Source organism: Conger conger, chromosome 19 (assembly GCF_963514075.1).
Source record: "Conger conger chromosome 19, fConCon1.1, whole genome shotgun sequence".
NCBI classification, from domain to species: Eukaryota; Metazoa; Chordata; class Actinopteri; order Anguilliformes; family Congridae; genus Conger; species Conger conger.
The window spans coordinates 17121893-17138478 of record NC_083778.1 but is presented as its reverse complement, the minus strand read 5'-3'; the positions used below and the strand labels follow the sequence as shown (position 1 = coordinate 17138478).

Below are 16586 nucleotides of genomic sequence, written 5' to 3'. Positions count from 1 at the left end.
ATTTCAGTTTGTCGGGGACCATTTGCAAAAAAACCTCAATGAATCAATGAATGAGAGGAGATGCTTTGCACCTAGCTCATTTCCATCTGCAGTCCCAGTCATGCTTAGCTACGATGTTTTTAATTTCTAGAATTGTTAGAACATTTTTCTATATGCCACAGCAATACAGGAAGGGCATGAAATAAAAAACAGATATAATATTATATAGTAAGTGCCCTTTTAAGTTTTAGTTTTTTAGTCATAGATTTAGGGGTTTGTTTGTGCAGGTCCAGCGTCATTTGTGAACCTAATCCTCTTGTGACTTGTAACACAATGTCAATCTACATTGAATGTTTGTTAGTTATGATTAAGTGAATAATTGAGAGTAAACATGTCAATCATTGCACAAGTTCGAAAGAGGAGATTTGTGACTCTATATGTATTACCGCCCTCCTGTGGAAGACTGGGAGAATACACTTCATAAAAACAGATTTATGTGGACCAGGGCTGTTTAACCCTGTTCCTGGAGATCTACCGTCCTGTAGGTTTTCACTCCAACCCTAACAAAACACTCCTCATTCAACAGCTAGAGAGCTCATTGTGCTGCTAATTAGTAGAATTAGGTGTGCCAAATTAGGGTTGAAAGGAAAAATTAACATTTTTATTTTATTTTGAAGAAGGTCTTCAAAGTCAAGTCAGTGTGTACTGTACTGTGCAGTTTTAGAACGTCTGCTCTCATTGGCCAGCGTTTCTGAAACTGACCATGTCAAATCCTGTGTCAAGTTGACTCTTGTAGACTGGGCGTAACCATCCTAGTGTTATGCACCCAAAATCTGTGTTTAAACCCCACTCATGGAGTGAAAGTCATCTCTCTCTCCCTCTCTCTCTCTCTCTCTCCCTCTCTCATTCACAGGTGATGAGGTGTGGCCAGGAGCGAGTGCAGTCGTCAGCAGGTAGGCATGGAGGGAGCAAGGTTATCCCACCGTCACTCCGTAAAACACCTGCATATTACTGCGTCACCGTGTTTAACTCAGGCCCTGCCGGTTTGAGTTTGTGTCATGCCCTCAAAACAACATCCATGGGATATTGTTCACAATATATACACGCTGTTTTTGTTGCTCATTATTAGATTGGTTACTAGGTAAAGTATCTTTGGGACAGTGAAAAGATACTGCTTGCTATGCAAATAAAAATTGAATTGCGTTGATTTTCTGTACATCAAACACACCGAGTCCAGAACATGCAAGAGGTCAGTCCTTTATTTGTGCATTTCCCCCCCGTTTCCATGGTGATGAAAGGGGTTATAAGTGCTTCACAGCCAGTTCAGTTCTGTCAGGAGAGGTGTGTGGGGGGGCGGGAGGGGTGTCACAAGGTGGGGTCAAGGGTGACAGGACTCAGCAACCCCACAGCCCATGTGACACACAGCGCCCAGGTGTGGTTTGTGGCTGTGGGTGGGGGTGGGGGGGCTGTCTCCACAGCCGTCATGGAAACGAAGTCGCTGGATTCCGGGGATTCCGGGGTTTCCGTGGTTTCTGCTGCCCGGCGACGGGGCGGAGTCGGGGGCGGGGTCGGGGGTGGGGTGAGAGGCAGGGGCGGGTCGTCCTCTCTCAGTGAGCGGTCCCGGGCAGGCGAGCGGTCCCGGAGGAGAGGGGCCTCACTGCAGAAACAGCACACCTGGTCGTCACGGCAACGCTTTATTTTAAGGGTCTGTGTGTAATGCTGACACGATTACAGGCTTACATAACGTTAGACAATATACTGTATGGTAACGCTTTGCTTTTACCCCTCACCATAAGGCCGACATAACACTGTCATATGCATGACATAACAGATGGTTATACTTTCAGCTGTAAATGTTAGTCTATAATTATTTATAGTCTGGCTTTATTATGCAATATAAATACGATATGACTCCTGACATAAACAGTCATAAAGCTTCATAAATGTCCGTTCCACTTGGTGTTACTTGACAATGTCAATTTGACAGTAAAAGTCACATAATGACCCTTTATGACAGTTGACACAGACATTTATGAAGAGTTATGCATGTTTTTGCATGTACCTGACATCCTCCAGGCTCTCTGCTTTCCAGGTCTGCCTGTAGAGGTCCCCACACATCTTCAACAGCCACTGCGCTGAGTCTACCACCACTGGTACCAACCGCACCAACCTGACCCCAAAACAGCCCAGCATCACTCTTACAGCACACCAGTAAGCCAACGGCACCAAAACAGTTTTCAGACACTTTTCAAACTGCTAGCGGTGAACTATGTTTGCAGCAAACAGTTACTGTTGAACGATTTTAAATTAACATTCCATTTAGTCCAAAAGTTATTCCAGGAAAAAGGGAATAAAAATGCTTGATTTCATGGGTGAAACCGTAATGGTCCCTAACATAAATACATTACATTACATTAATGGCATTTGGCAGACGCTCTTATCCAGAGCCACGTATAGTTGCTTAGACTAAGCAGGAGACAATCCTCCCCTGGAGCAATGCAGGGTTAAGGGCCTTGCTCGAGGGCCCAACGGCTGTGCGGATCTTATTCTGACTACACCGGGATTTTGAACCACCAACCTTGCGGGTCCCAGTCATGTACCTTAACCACTACACTACAGGCCGCCCAAATAATGTCTGAATGGAGGTAGTGAACTTTAAGTTTGTGATATTGGCGGGGAGGGCAGTGGTACCTCTGGGCCATGCAGTACGCAGACTGCACAGGGAGGGTGTAGGGCAGCAGTATGTAGGAGGCCATGCGCACAGGGAACAGCTCGGTCACCCCAGAGTAGAGGCTGTGCTTCTCCCTACACGCCTCACACAGCACTGACAACAGTACAGCACAGTCAATACATGCACCCGGCACAGCCTGTACACAGCACAGTCAATACATGCCCACAGCACTGCCTGTATACAAACACCAGCAGTCCCCCACAGCATTTACTGAGGGAAAACATCACAGCCAATCAAAATAAAGCAGAGCTGTTTGTCCACCTTTCCTAATGGACTCTGGCAGGCAGTCGATGGTCCGTTTGTCCAGCCACCAGTGGCCAACCGGCGACATCGAGGACTCCATTTCATTGGTCCAGGACTGCAACGCGTCATTCTCGTCACCACAGCAACCGGCAGGCTCGGAGCCCTCCTCCTCACCGGGGGAGGACAGCTCAGCAGGCAGACTGTCAGGTCCCAGGAGGTCTACAGCACAGGCAGTTATTAGCAGCAGCACAGGCAGTAATCAGCAGCAGCACAGGCAGTTATCAGCAGCAGCACAAGCAGTTATCAGCAGCCCAGGCCCTTAAGAACAGCATAGGCAGTTATGAACAGCACAGCCAGTCATAAGCAGCACAGGTCTCAGTCATCAAGAGTACTCAACCACAAGACCAGTGACCCAACAGCACAGGATTAAGTGTGCTAAACTTTGAAAAAAAAAAAATGTTTTAATCAGTAACTACCGATATGCCAACCAACCATTCAGCAAATAGAGGGGCAGTTCAGTGTCCCTAACCTCGATGATAATCATGGTAATAATGAACACAGATGGCTCAGTACTCACGGTGCTCTTTGAGGAACTGAAGACCATCTTTGTACCCGTCCTGGCAGAGCTCAGCCATGACCTGCAGCAGAAGGGCAAACCGCGTCTCAAAGACCGTCGCGCAAACCCGCCAAACCGCCGCAAAAACCGTCCGTTTCAAACGCCTCACAGTGAGCCCCGAGGTTCTCCAGGTCCACCACCGGTCTTGACCCCACAGAGACCAATAGATAGTAACCAATTTATATAGTGTTGTTCTCACACTTAAAGCGCTTCACAGTGACGAGGGAGAAACTCACCTCAACCACCGCCAACGTGCAGCACCTCGTGGTTCTTTCCCCAAAGAGGGAAAGAACACTTTTTTTTTTCTGCCAATTTAAATCAGGGGGATGATTAGGTGGCAGGTTGAAAAAGCCAGGGTTGGGAATGTAGCCTGGACACCGGGGAACCCCCCCTTGCTCTTTGACCTTCGACCTTTGACGGACGCTCACCTGGAACTGCGGCGGGAAGAAGACGCGGGCGACGCGCCGCACGTTGGGCAGGCTGACGCGGTAGCTGGCCCCGCACACGCGCACGGCGTGCAGGCTGAAGGCGCGGTCGCGGGGGCAGATGACGCAGTCGCCGCAGAAGGGGGCGACGGTGAGAGTGTCCACGCGCTGGTACTGCGGCTGGTTGTTGCTGAGGGCCCCGTCCATGTAGCGCTGGGGAGACGGAGAGAGACCGGGGGTCAGCGCCGACAGCACGGCGCAAAGCCTCTATCTCACCGGAAACGGGGGTTTGTTGAACACAGAGTTGCACACCGTTGGGAGGAAACGCGTCGTTCAACCCTGAAAACATAGCAAAACATTTTTTTTTTTTTTTTCAATTGAACGTGCCCCATGATCCAGAGCTGGCAAAACCACAGACTTCTAAGGGCTCTTGCCACCATTGCGAACCCCACTCCTCATTCCACCCCACCCCAGCAGAGTCTCTTGACCAAGGTGTTTTTTTAGGTCCTGGTTACACCCCTCGACAGATATTATATTACAGAAGAAAAAGAAAAAAAACGACCAGATGGTAGATCCATTCATGACAGCTGTGATCAAAATACTTCTACAGCGAGTGAAACTGCTTCCTGGGATGAGATGGGATCGGATGGGATTGGTGGGGATTGGTGGAGACTGCATGGGGATTGGATGGGATTGGATGGGATTGGTGGAGACTGCATGGGATTGGATGGGATTGGTGGAGACTGCATGAGATTGGATGGGATTGGTGGAGACTGCATGAGATTGGATGGGATTGGTGGAGACTGCAAGAGATTGGATGGGATTGGTGGAGACTGCAAGAGATTGGATGGGATTGGTGGAGACTGCATGAGATTGGATGGGATTGGTGGAGACTGCATGGGGATTGGATGGGATTGGATGGGATTGGTGGAGACTGCAGGAGATTGGATGGGATTGGTGGAGACTGCATGGGGATTGGACTGGGATGGGTTGGGATCGGAGGGGGGGTCTGGTGCTCACCACTCCCCGGAAGGAAGGAGGGATCAGACCAAAGTATCCTGGAACAAAGCAGCTGCACACCAGGGCCTGGAGAGACGAGAGATGAGAGAGGCTCAGACCACAGACCAATCCAGTCAAACCATCCTACAGCACGGCCACATGACACACTGTGCGATGATTCTCAAATGTGAGGCCATTTTAAGGGGTCAGTGAGATTCATTACATTACATCACATTACATTACATTACATTAATGGCAATTTGGCAGACGCTCTTATCCAGAGCGACGTACAGTTGATTAGACTAAGCAGGAGACAATCCTCCCCTGGGTTAAGGGCCTTGCTCAAGGACCCGACGGCTGTGCGGATCTCATTGTGGCTACACCGGGATTCAAAGTGTTGGGACCCCTGGAAAAGATCAGTGAAATGCAGCCTGAAAAGGTTGTTCAGTGAGTTGCAACATCCTCATAGCTTGGCATGGAAGCGGTCTTATTGTAACTCATTGTCTTCATTGTACGTCACTCTGAATTAGAGTGTCTGCCAAATGCTTTGTAATGTAATGTCTCTGTGGGGGAAAAAATCAAAAACAACTGGTAGCTGACCAGTTCAGGCCAGCTCCATTCTCAACATGGTTTGACCTGCTCAAGCTATGTTTTGAAACAGCTGGTCATTTCAAGCTGGTCATAGCTAGGGTAGACTACATAGATCACCTGGATTAGTTCCTGCCTGGTGACGAACTCGGACAGCAGCACGTTCTGTCCGTCGGACATGCGCGTGAGGGACACACACAGGCGACCGGAGGCCCTGACGTGCGCGTCCGCGGGCAGGTCGCGGTTCAGCGAGTCTCTGACGATCTTCTCCAGGTCGCAGCTCGGGTGCAGGGGGCCCAGGCTCCGTCTCCTGGCCGCTTTAGCCATCGCCATTAAATCCTCACAGCAATTCACTTGAAGAACAGATCAAACAAAAAGAACGAGGCGGTATTATTCCGTGGTATAAAATCCAGCTATGACCATCTTAAAATGGCCAGCTACCAGCGGTATGGAGTATGGAGCTGGTCTGAACTGGTCAACCAGCTACCAGCGGTTTCAAACCTCGCTTGTTTTTGCAGCAGGGTTGATTTCGCAGGTTATGATTAAAGTGATCGTTACTTTGTTGTTAGTTCACCATCTACATACATTGTTAGGCCTACATTTACTTGCAGTTACGCACAAGTAAATTGTCCCGATTAATCTCGGTGACTTTTGGACGACAGTTTTTCGCACAAGCCTATATAAACTGGAACACCAAAGCGTGAAGACTCATCCATGGCATGGATTAAAAGTCCACTGACACTTTTCCCCTGGTGATTTCCTAGTTTTAATTGATCAAATTAAAAGTAACCATAAGGAATCTGATGGAAACGTTTTCACGCAACATGCATGAACTAATACAAATATTAGCAAGAACGTTCATTGTCGGGTATTTCCAAAAAAAAGAAAGAAAATGCTACACATCATGTGCTTCACCTCTAACGCTGATTGCAAATTGCAACGCCATTCATCCAAACAAGTTTCTAAAGTAAAATAATACACCCGTTATCCACTTTAAGACAGGTTAATTGATTGCAGTCTGGAGTCACTACATGTACCATGTTGTTCTTACTGTGTTTTGATTGTATGGTGTTGGTAGATGACAGATCCGGTTCTAAATAGACATCATAAACTGTTACTGTGTCCAGATCACTAACAAATGAAACATTGATTGTCATAATGTGTCATCGGAGGCTATACACATACCCAAGGGCAGTCCGAGGATTAAAACTGTGGCTATTAACGCCCCCGAAGAAGCGCCGTACATCTTCCTCGCTTCCTTCAGGAGAAAGGGGGCACGTTCCAAAAAACAGCTAACAAGCCCGACGTAATAAATCCCCAAAAACCCACAGCCAGCGAAAGAAACACTCCAATCTCTTTCAAAGTCAAACATCTTTTTGTCAAACGCTTAATTCTGGGCGTGGAACTTCCTTGTAAAATATTTGCGTTATATACATGTCAAAACAATAACAATGGCCGAATCTTTAACGTTTGTGCTTGTCATATTTAGCGCACCACTGCATTGTGAGGATCGCAACGAACTAATATTTGGGAGTTTGGAGAACTTATATGCATTTCTTTGATGGGTCATTGGGTTGTACTAAACGCGTATCTTCCAATTGTTTTCAACCATATCCAATAGCTTCCGGTCGCTTCTCAAAATGGTGCGCCAATGAACACTTCAAAGAGTGTGCTCACCTTGCCGACGAGCGCAGAAATTCGGGCAGATTTCGTGCCCTTAAAGGCAAAAGGCGCAAGGCAGATGTTCTGTCAGGACCAATAAACAAACGGGAACAAAGTTTTTTTTCCACCAAAATTATTATTTCCCTTTGGAAATGTTGTCTGCTGTGTGAGACAAACATGACTGATACACTTGAATTGTTTTATCGCATTGAATTTTATTGTGGGCCCCAGAAACACAAGCTGATTGTCATTTCTTTGGTGAATTGAGATCTTTATAAGAAACAGTGAACAGTATGGAAATGAGCAACGTGTCGACCTGTGTGATAGTGTCGGGTTGGGTGGTGAAGGTCCGCATCCTTCTCCCATGTCCATCAGTCTGTCCATCTTGGGGCCGTCCTCACATATCAGTTCCAGCAGATCATGACTTCCCAGACAAAGCCGCAGTTCACCAGACATGCTAAAATTAATCAATCATTCTGAGTCTGAATGTTTTTTTGTTTTTTTTTAATCCTGTGACACGTCTTTGGTTTGATGGATTCCTGGCACCCCTGTCTCTGTGCAGGGCAGGTTGAAGTCTGTGCGGTTCTGGCTCCTAAATTGAGGAAACTGGGTCAGTACTGCCTCGTGGTCCCTTTAATAGGACAGGGAGTGTCTGTGGGCTCACTCTTCTGGGGTAAGAGGCTTTATGTCTCGAGCAGGGGGGCGTCCAATCTTCTCCCAAAAGGGCTGGTGTGGGAGCACGTTTTCACTTCAGCCCAGCAACAAAACACAGACAGCACATTAAATCGGAAAGCTCTTTGCTACAGTTTTTGGGTTGAACAATATGATTTTTTTTCAAACACACCAGTATGTGAAAAGCCCTTCATCAAGGCTCAGCAGTGAGGTCTGGAGGGGGTGTAGCAGGCTGGGCATGTCTTCATTAGTGGTATAAAATGGGTCAGTCTCTCACCTGCCCGTGCTGGGAGCTCCTCCTCTCCACGCCTGTCTGTACACAGAGCCAGCCACCCCATACAGCCACCTCATGTCCTCTGTCACCTCGGGTATCCACTCCACCAGCCTGGAGCACAGCACAGAACATCCACCTCATGGCACTGATACCCCAACATCACTCCTACAGCACTGATACCCCAACATCACTCCTACAGCACTGATACCCCAATATCACTCCTACAGCACAGAACATCCACCTCACTCCACTGATACCCCAACATCACTCCTACAGCACAGAACATCCACCTCACGCCACTGATACCCCAACATCACTCCTACAGCACTGATACCCCAACATCACTCCTACAGCACTGATACCCCAACATCACTCCTACAGCACTGATACCCCAACATCACTCCAACAGCACAGAACATCCACCTCACTCCACTGATACCCCAACATCACTCCAACAGCACAGAACATCCACCTCACTCCACTGATACCCCAACATCACTCCAACAGCACAGAACATCCACCTCATGCCACTGATACCCCAACATCACTCCTACAGCACTGATACCCCAACATCACTCCTACAGCTCAGAACATCCACCTTACCCCACTGATACCCCAACATCACTCCTACAGTACTGATACCCCAACATCACTCCTACAGCACAAAACATCCACCTTACCCCACAGATACCCCAACATCACTCCTACAGCACTGATACCCCAACATCACTCCCACAGCACTGATACCCCAACATCACTCTTACAGCACAGAACATCCACCTCATGCCACTGATACCCCAACATCACTGATACCCCAACATCACTCCCACAGCACTGACACCCCAAAATCACTCCTACAGCACTGATACCCCAACACCGCTCTTACACAATGACACCCCAGTTTACCTCTGTGCCCTGCAGTACGCAGTCTGCACAGGGAGGGGGTAGGGCAGCAGCAAGTAGGAGGCCATGCGCACAGTGAACAGCTCTGTCACCCCAGAGTAGAGGCTGTGCTTCTCCCTACACGCCTCACACAGCACTGAGAGAGAGAAAGAGAGAAAGAGAGAGAGAAAGAGAGGGATAAGGGGGAAATTTGCCTCAACCACTACCAATGTGTAGCAGGCAAAGGCAGCCATTTTGTGTCAGAATGCTCAACACACATCAGCTGAGGTGGAGAGGGAGAGAACAATGTTTTTGCCGATTAAATCAGTGGATAATTAGGTGGCAGGTTGAAAGAGCCAGGTTTGGAATTTAACACTCTCTTCAGAAGAAAGTGTTAAAAATGACACAAACAGTGTCCAAATTCTTGGACAAAAATATATCTTCTAAATATGGATACAAGCTGCAATTAGCAAGGCCGAACCACAGGAAACCCGTCCAATCGCTGAGGTGTAGTTCACAACTTTGTACATTTTAGAAAACCATCTAAATCCCGGATTTGTGGTGTCCTGATGCTAGAAGAAATCCCGGATTTCTGGTGTCCTGATGCTAGAAGAAAGGCAGTTGAAATATTGCCCCCGCGTATTGCAATTTCCTCTTTTTCCAAACGCAAAAGCTTTATCAAGGATCAGCAGCGCAAGTATACAAATGAAAATACCAATGTTTACGAGGATGGAGAGGAGCAGAAATTAACGCTCACGAGACTAACAATTACTGGTACGTTACTAGTCAACCAAGCTTGCCTAAATACATTTATCAATATGAAATAAGACTACCCCCCAACTAAATATTACCAAACTACATATAACTAATGGCTTCATGTATAGCTTAAATCAGAGACCGAACAGGCTTTTAATTTATCAAAGTATCGCCGGCTAAATCTAATTTATGTGGCGGACTGGCGACTCCCAGCGCCAAGTAGGTGTAATTGCAGCGAGGTACCACGTAAATGAAGGAACACATTTTCATTCTGTCAAAATGAATGAACTCTTTTTTGTATGATTTTATCTTTTTTTTTTTTTTGAGAAACATTTGAAAATGAGCTCATGAAACTTGCATTCATTTGTAATCTTCTTCTTGGAGTTCATTGTTCTGTTTCAGTGGGACGAATGACTCCGTAGATTATTTCAGAATAAATACTATTTCCGCATGAAATAGCCCATAAAATAAAATGACAATTTATCAAAAACAAGTTTCAGTAAATGACCAGCTAATTTGGTCAAGTCCGGTAGCTATATTTATAATAAAGTTGTTTTTTTTGTACAGAAAAATATGTTGTAGTGGCTTTAGTTCGAACAATCCACAACCACTTCAGCACGCTTCAAGGACATATTCAATGGCATTTTCACTTACTTCTCTTCTTTGTAGCGATGCGACAGATCCCGGTGATGGAACATAGCAAGTTGTTTGTCTGCAGAGAGGGCAGCGTGCACTCAAAACGACGGCCATACGGATAGCTGTTAGTGGAGGCTCAGGCTAAGCGCCTCTAACAAAGTGCAAAGGAAAATAAATGTTTTAAATAAAGTTTGAAAATATAAGTTCAGTAGGAATATAAAAAAAAAAAAAAAAAACGGTCACGGTTCCAAATTACAAAAACACCACGCGGACACGGTTGAACACTGTGGAGTGTTCTCCACACAGGTGTGCAATGAGTGGAAGTCGCTATTAAATTAATTCCTCGCACTTGTATTTAGTGTTATGAAATAGACCACCACAAAACGCTGTAGCACACGTTATGTTCACCTTGCATTACATTACATTACCTTGCTCATTTCATCCAACAACTACAATGTGTTCTCCAGATTACCATGCTCCTCATGCGTTTTCGGAATCACAAACATTATTTATTTGTTGTAGAGATTTTACAATCAACATTTAACAAAAAATGCAAAAATAGTGCAATTAGTTCCAGTACACTTTAAACAGCTCTCTTTAACCCGACAGAGCTTACGTTTTTTGAAAAAAAATCCCTTTTTGAAAGAAGCTGAATCAGACCCTAATATACATTCAGATTTTACCGTACGGGTGAACATAACCACATCATGAGTTAACATAACTTACATTTCAACCGAACCTGTGACGCAGCAATTTTGTGTAGTTTAAGGGTTCCCTCCCGACTGAAACTCTTCCCACACTGGGCACAGTGGTATGGCCTCTCCCCTGTGTGAGTTCGCTGGTGTAGTTTAAGGGTTCCCTCCCGACTGAAACTCTTCCCACACTGGGCACAGTGGTATGGCCTCTCCCCTGTGTGAGTTCGCTGGTGCAGTTTAAGGGTTCCCTCCCGACTGAAACTCTTCCCACACTGGGCACAGTGGTATGGCCTCTCCCCTGTGTGAGTTCGCTGGTGTAGTTTAAGGGTTCCCTCCCGACTGAAACTCTTCCCACACTGGGCGCAGTGGTACAGCCTCTCCCCTGTGTGAGTTTGCTGGTGTAGTTTAAGGTGTGCCCCTAGGCTGAAACTCTTCCCACACTGGGCGCAGTGGTACAGCCTCTCCCCTGTGTGAGTTCGCTGGTGTAGTTTAAGGTGTGCCCCTAGGCTGAAACTCTTCCCACACTGGGCGCAGTGGTACGGCCTCTCCCCTGTGTGAGTTTGCTGGTGTCGTTTAAGGTGTGACCATGACTGAAACTCTTCCCACACTGGGTGCAGCGGTATGGCCTCTCCCCTGTGTGAGTTCGTTGGTGTAGTCTAAGAGTTCCCCCGAGGCTGAAACTCTTCCCACACTGGGTGCAGTGGTACAGCCTCTCCCCTGTGTGAGTTCGCTGGTGTAGTTTAAGGGTTCCCTCCCGACTGAAACTCTTCCCACACTGGGCACAGTGGTATGGCCTCTCCCCTGAGTGAGTTCGCTGGTGTAGTTCAAGGGTTCCCTCCCGACTGAAACTCTTCCCACACTTGGCGCAGTGGTACGGCCTCTCCCCTGTGTGAGTTCGCTGGTGTCTTTTAAGGTGTGATCAGTGATTGAAACTCTTCCCACACTGGGTGCAGTGGTACAGCCTCTCCCCTGTGTGAGTTCGCTGGTGTTGTTTCAGGTTTCCCTCCACACTGAATCTCTTCCTACACTGGGCGCAGTGGTACGGCCTCTCCCCTGTGAGTTTGCTGGTGTAGTTTAAGGGTTCCCTCCCGACTGAAACTCTTCCCACACTGGGCGCAGTGGTACGGCCTCTCCCCTGGGTGAGTTTGCTGGTGTCGTTTGAGGTTTCCCTTCTCACTGAAACTCTTCGCACACTGGGCGCAGTGGTACGGCCTCTCCCCTGTGTGAGTTCGCTGGTGTCGTTTAAGGTTTCCCTCCACACTGAAACTCTTCCCACACTGGGTGCAGTGGTATGGCCTCTCCCCTGTGTGAGTTTGCTGGTGTAGTTTAAGGTGTGCCCCTAGGCTGAAACTCTTCCCACACTGGGCGCAGTGGTACAGCCTCTCCCCTGTGTGAGTTCGCTGGTGTAGTTTAAGGTGTGCCCCTAGGCTGAAACTCTTCCCACACTGGGCGCAGTGGTACGGCCTCTCCCCTGTGTGAGTTTGCTGGTGTCGTTTAAGGTGTGACCATGACTGAAACTCTTCCCACACTGGGTGCAGCGGTATGGCCTCTCCCCTGTGTGAGTTCGTTGGTGTAGTCTAAGAGTTCCCCCGAGGCTGAAACTCTTCCCACACTGGGTGCAGTGGTACAGCCTCTCCCCTGTGTGAGTTCGCTGGTGTAGTTTAAGGGTTCCCTCCCGACTGAAACTCTTCCCACACAGGGCACAGTGGTATGGCCTCTCCCCTGTGTGAGTTCACTGGTGCAGTTTAAGGGTTCCCTCCCGACTGAAACTCTTCCCACACTGGGCACAGTGGTCTGGCCTCTCCCCTGAGTGAGTTCGCTGGTGTAGTTTAAGGGTTCCCTCCCGACTGAAACTCTTCCCACACTTGGCGCAGTGGTACGGCCTCTCCCCTGTGTGAGTTCGCTGGTGTCTTTTAAGGTGTGATCCGTGATTGAAGCTCTTCCCACACTGGGTGCAGTGGTACGGCTTCCCTTTGTGAGTTCGCCGGTGTCGTTTAAGGTTTCCCTCCACACTGAATCTCTTCCTACACTGGGCGCAGTGGTACGGCCTCTCCCCTGTGAGTTTGCTGGTGTAGTTTAAGGGTTATCTCCCGACTGAAACTCTTCCCACACTGGGCGCAGTGGTACGGCCTCTCCCCTGTGTGAGTTCGCTGGTGTCGTTTGAGGGTTCCCTTCTCACTGAAACTCTTCGCACACTGGGCGCAGTGGTACGGCTTCTCCCCTGTGTGAGTTCGCTGGTGTCGTTTCAGGTTTCCTTCCACACTGAATCTCTTCCCACACTGGGTGCAGTGGTACGGCCTCTCCCCTGTGTGAGTTCGCTGGTGTCGTTTGAGGGTTCCCTTCTCACTGAAACTCATCGCACACTGGGCGCAGTGGTACGGCCTCTCCCCTGTGTGAGTTCGCTGGTGTCGTTTCAGGTTTCCCTCCACACTGAAACTCTTCCCACACTGGGCGCAGTGGTACGGCCTCTCCCCTGTGTGAGTTCGCTGGTGTCGTTTCAGGTTTCCCTCCACACTGAAACTCTTCCCACACTGGGAACAGTGGTACGGCCTCTCCCCTGTGTGAGTTCGCTGGTGTAGTTTCAGGTTTCCCTCCACACTGAAACTCTTCCCACACTGGGCGCAGTGTTACGGCCTCTCCCCTGTGTGAGTTCGCTGGTGTCGTTTAAGGTGTGACCCGTGACTGAAACTCTTCCCACACTGGGCGCAGTGGTACGGCCTCTCCCCTGTGTGAGTTTGCTGGTGTAGTTTAAGGTGTGATCCGTGACTGAAACTCTTCCCACACTGGGCGCAGTGTTACGGCCTCTCCCCTGTGTGAGTTCGCTGGTGTCGTTTAAGGTTTCCCTCCACACTGATTCTCTTCCTACACTGGGCGCAGTGGTACGGCCTATCCCCTGTGAGTTCGCTGGTGTAGTGTAAGGGTTCCCCCCCGACTGAAACTCTTCCCACACTGGGCGCAGTGGTACGGCCTCTCCCCTGTGTGAGTTCGCTGGTGTCGTTTAAGGGTTCCCTGCCGACTGAAACTCTTCCCACACTGGGCGCAGTGGTACGGCCTCTCCCCTGTGTGAGTTCGCTGGTGTAGTTTAAGGTCTGTCCCGTGACTGAAACTCTTTCCACACTGGGCGCGGTGGTACAGCCTCTCCCCTGTGTGAGTTCGCTGGTGTCGTTTCAGGTTTCCCTCCACACTGAATCTCTTCCCACACTGGGCGCAGTGGTACGGCCTCTCCCCTGTGTGAATTCGCTGGTTTAGTTTAAGGCTTCCCTCCACACTGAAACTCTTCCCACACTGGGTGCAGTGGTACGGCCTCTCCCCTGTGTGATTTCGCTGGTGTCGTTTAAGGTGTGACCCGTGACTGAAACTCTTCCCACACTGGGCGCAGTGGTACGGCCTCTCCCCTGTGTGAGTTCGCTGGTGTAGTTTAAGGTGTGCCCCTAGGCTGAAACTCTTCCCACACTGGGCGCAGTGGTACGGCCTCTCCCCTGTGTGAGTTCGCTGGTGTCGTTTGAGGGTTCCCTTCTCACTGAAACTCTTCCCACACTGGGCGCAGTGGTACGGCCTCTCCCCTGTGTGAGTTCGCTGGTGTACTTTAAGGGTTCGCCCCCAACTGAAACTCTTCCCACACTGGGCGCAGTGGTACGGCCTCTCCCCTGTGTGAGTTCGCTGGTGTCGTTTAAGGGTTCCCTGCCGACTGAAACTCTTCCCACACTGGGCGCAGTGGTACGGCCTCTCCCCTGTGTGAGTTCGCTGGTGTCGTTTAAGGTCTGTCCCGTGACTGAAACTCTTTCCACACTGGGCGCAGTGGTACGGCCTCTCCCCTGTGTGAGTTTGCTGGTGTAGCTTAAGGGTTCCCTCCCAACTGAAACTCTTCCCACACTGGGCGCAGTGGTACGGCCTCTCCCCTCCGTGAGTTCGCTGGTGTCGTTTAAGGGTTCGCCCCCGACTGAAACTCTTGCCACACTGGGCGCAGTGGTACGGCCTCTCCCCTGTGTGAGTTTGCTGGTGTCGTTTAAGGTGTGCCTCCCGACTGAAACTCTTTCCACACTGGGCGCATGCATGCGCTCTCTTGCTGCTGGTTTCCACCTGTTTTGGGAGTCTGACTGTATCTGGGCCAGTCTGAGAGGGTGCACAGTGCCTGTGGGAGCTGGTGGAGGTTTGGAGACTCTCTGGTGTGACTGATCCTGCTCTGAGCAGTCTCACATATTCCTCATGGTGAGAGTGCTTGATGTGTTTGTGCAGGTAGATCTCTGCTGTGTAGGAGAGCGAACACTGAGTACAGGGGAAGAACTGAGAAGTAATATCCTCCCCCCCTGGTGGAGGAAACAGAGAATGAGTTCAAATTATTTCTTTTTTTAGCACAGACGTTTTTCTCCAGCGTGTCAGATTCTTACAAGTCAAAAGGAAATTTTAGATCAACATGAAATCAACAAAATTCAGATGCAGGACACCAAAACCCAGAGAATGATCTGTGAGAAGACGGGAAGAGAAGGGATTAGTACCTTTAGAAGAGCACTTGTTGCTCCACAGGTCGTCGAAGGTGATACCCAGGTCTTTGGCATAGTCGTCCCCATACCACACCAGCAGCTCCTCCCCTGGGTGAATGGGGTTAAAGCAGCGATACAGAATAGACCCTCTGTACTGGAAAGCCACAAGATTCTGCTCCTCCTCGTTTCGAGCACAGTTAACATATCTGAGTCAAAGGGAACACGGGGAAGTAAGAAAGAGCCCAACAAAATTATTAATATAACATCATATCATTGTATTATGAGGTAGAAATGCAGTCAGTGGTTTCTGTAAGCACTACTACCAACCTCATCCAGTTGGAGTGGGTTTCTCTCTTGGCATCAATGACACAGGGCCTGCTCCGGGAGATCTAACACAGCATCGTTAGCCAGGCTTAATTTCTCCACCGTTAACCTGTTACGTCTGTGCTACAAACACTCATACAGCTCTATATTACTTGAGAATCTCTGCACAATGACCCTGTTATAACATTTCCACACTATGAAAACCCACACTGCTCTCGACACTGAACTCTCCACTGCACTGTCGCTCAGCAACAAGGTCCTTCTCACCATCCAGGAGTAGCCGCTCTCCGTGGTTACGTCTTCCTCAGTCAGCTCTCCCTCGTAGGGTCCATAGTGCACTCCACTGGGCACTGTCTGTCCCTTGGCGAACACCCCCAGGCCTGCTCCCGGGATGCTGGAGACTCTGACCTCCAGACTGGGTGGCAGGGTAAGCCGGGCCCTGTCGGGGATCCCCACGGGCGCTGGACAGTCAAAGATGAATGAAGGGGGGCCGTGGACCGGGCATTCATCAGTGAAGAAGGACTGGCACTCGTCACAATCTAAGAGAAGGGAGAGTTTATCCATAGCTGGACCTCAATCACAAAGAAATAGAAATTGAAACAGCCTTTGTTTCCGCATTGGCT

The 16586-nt window shown here is 49.1% G+C and overlaps 2 protein-coding genes across 2 annotated transcripts in view; both read right to left on the bottom strand.

The window, feature by feature from the left end:
• Window positions 1-1220: 1220 nt before the first annotated feature.
• Window positions 1221-7223, bottom strand: LOC133119172 (1-acylglycerol-3-phosphate O-acyltransferase Pnpla3-like). The gene is made up of 9 exons (XM_061229631.1): window positions 6767-7223; window positions 5702-5934; window positions 5015-5080; window positions 3998-4207; window positions 3531-3591; window positions 2972-3172; window positions 2671-2803; window positions 2042-2149; window positions 1221-1636 (listed from the first exon to the last, which is right to left on the bottom strand). Exons 1-9 carry the CDS (start codon window positions 6951-6953, stop codon window positions 1345-1347), a joined length of 1491 nt encoding a protein of 496 aa, XP_061085615.1. The 5' UTR covers window positions 6954-7223; the 3' UTR covers window positions 1221-1344.
• A 680-nt stretch (window positions 7224-7903) lies between these two features.
• LOC133118836 (oocyte zinc finger protein XlCOF6-like) overlaps window positions 7904-16586 on the bottom strand; it is a 31432-nt gene continuing 22749 nt past the window's right edge. The window contains exons 4-11 of the mRNA XM_061229097.1: window positions 16231-16502; window positions 15967-16028; window positions 15655-15845; window positions 14132-15405; window positions 10482-10539; window positions 9096-9228; window positions 8193-8300; window positions 7904-7991 (exon numbers count right to left, since the gene is read on the bottom strand). Of these exons, the coding sequence (XP_061085081.1) occupies window positions 7904-7991; window positions 8193-8300; window positions 9096-9228; window positions 10482-10539; window positions 14132-15405; window positions 15655-15845; window positions 15967-16028; window positions 16231-16502 (2186 nt within the window). The remainder of the gene's footprint in view (window positions 7992-8192; window positions 8301-9095; window positions 9229-10481; window positions 10540-14131; window positions 15406-15654; window positions 15846-15966; window positions 16029-16230; window positions 16503-16586) is intronic.

Coding starts and splice junctions, on each gene's coding strand:
- LOC133119172 (XM_061229631.1), bottom strand. CDS start 6,953: ATGTTTGACTTTGAAAGAGATTGGAGTGTTTCTTTCGCTGGCTGTGGG. Junction 5,935..6,766: donor AATCCTCGGACTGCCCTTGG/GTATGTGTATAG, acceptor CTGTTCTTCAAG/TGAATTGCTGTGAGGATTTA. Junction 4,208..5,014: donor CTCCTTCCTTCCGGGGAGTG/GTGAGCACCAGA, acceptor CCGTCTCCCCAG/CGCTACATGGACGGGGCCCT.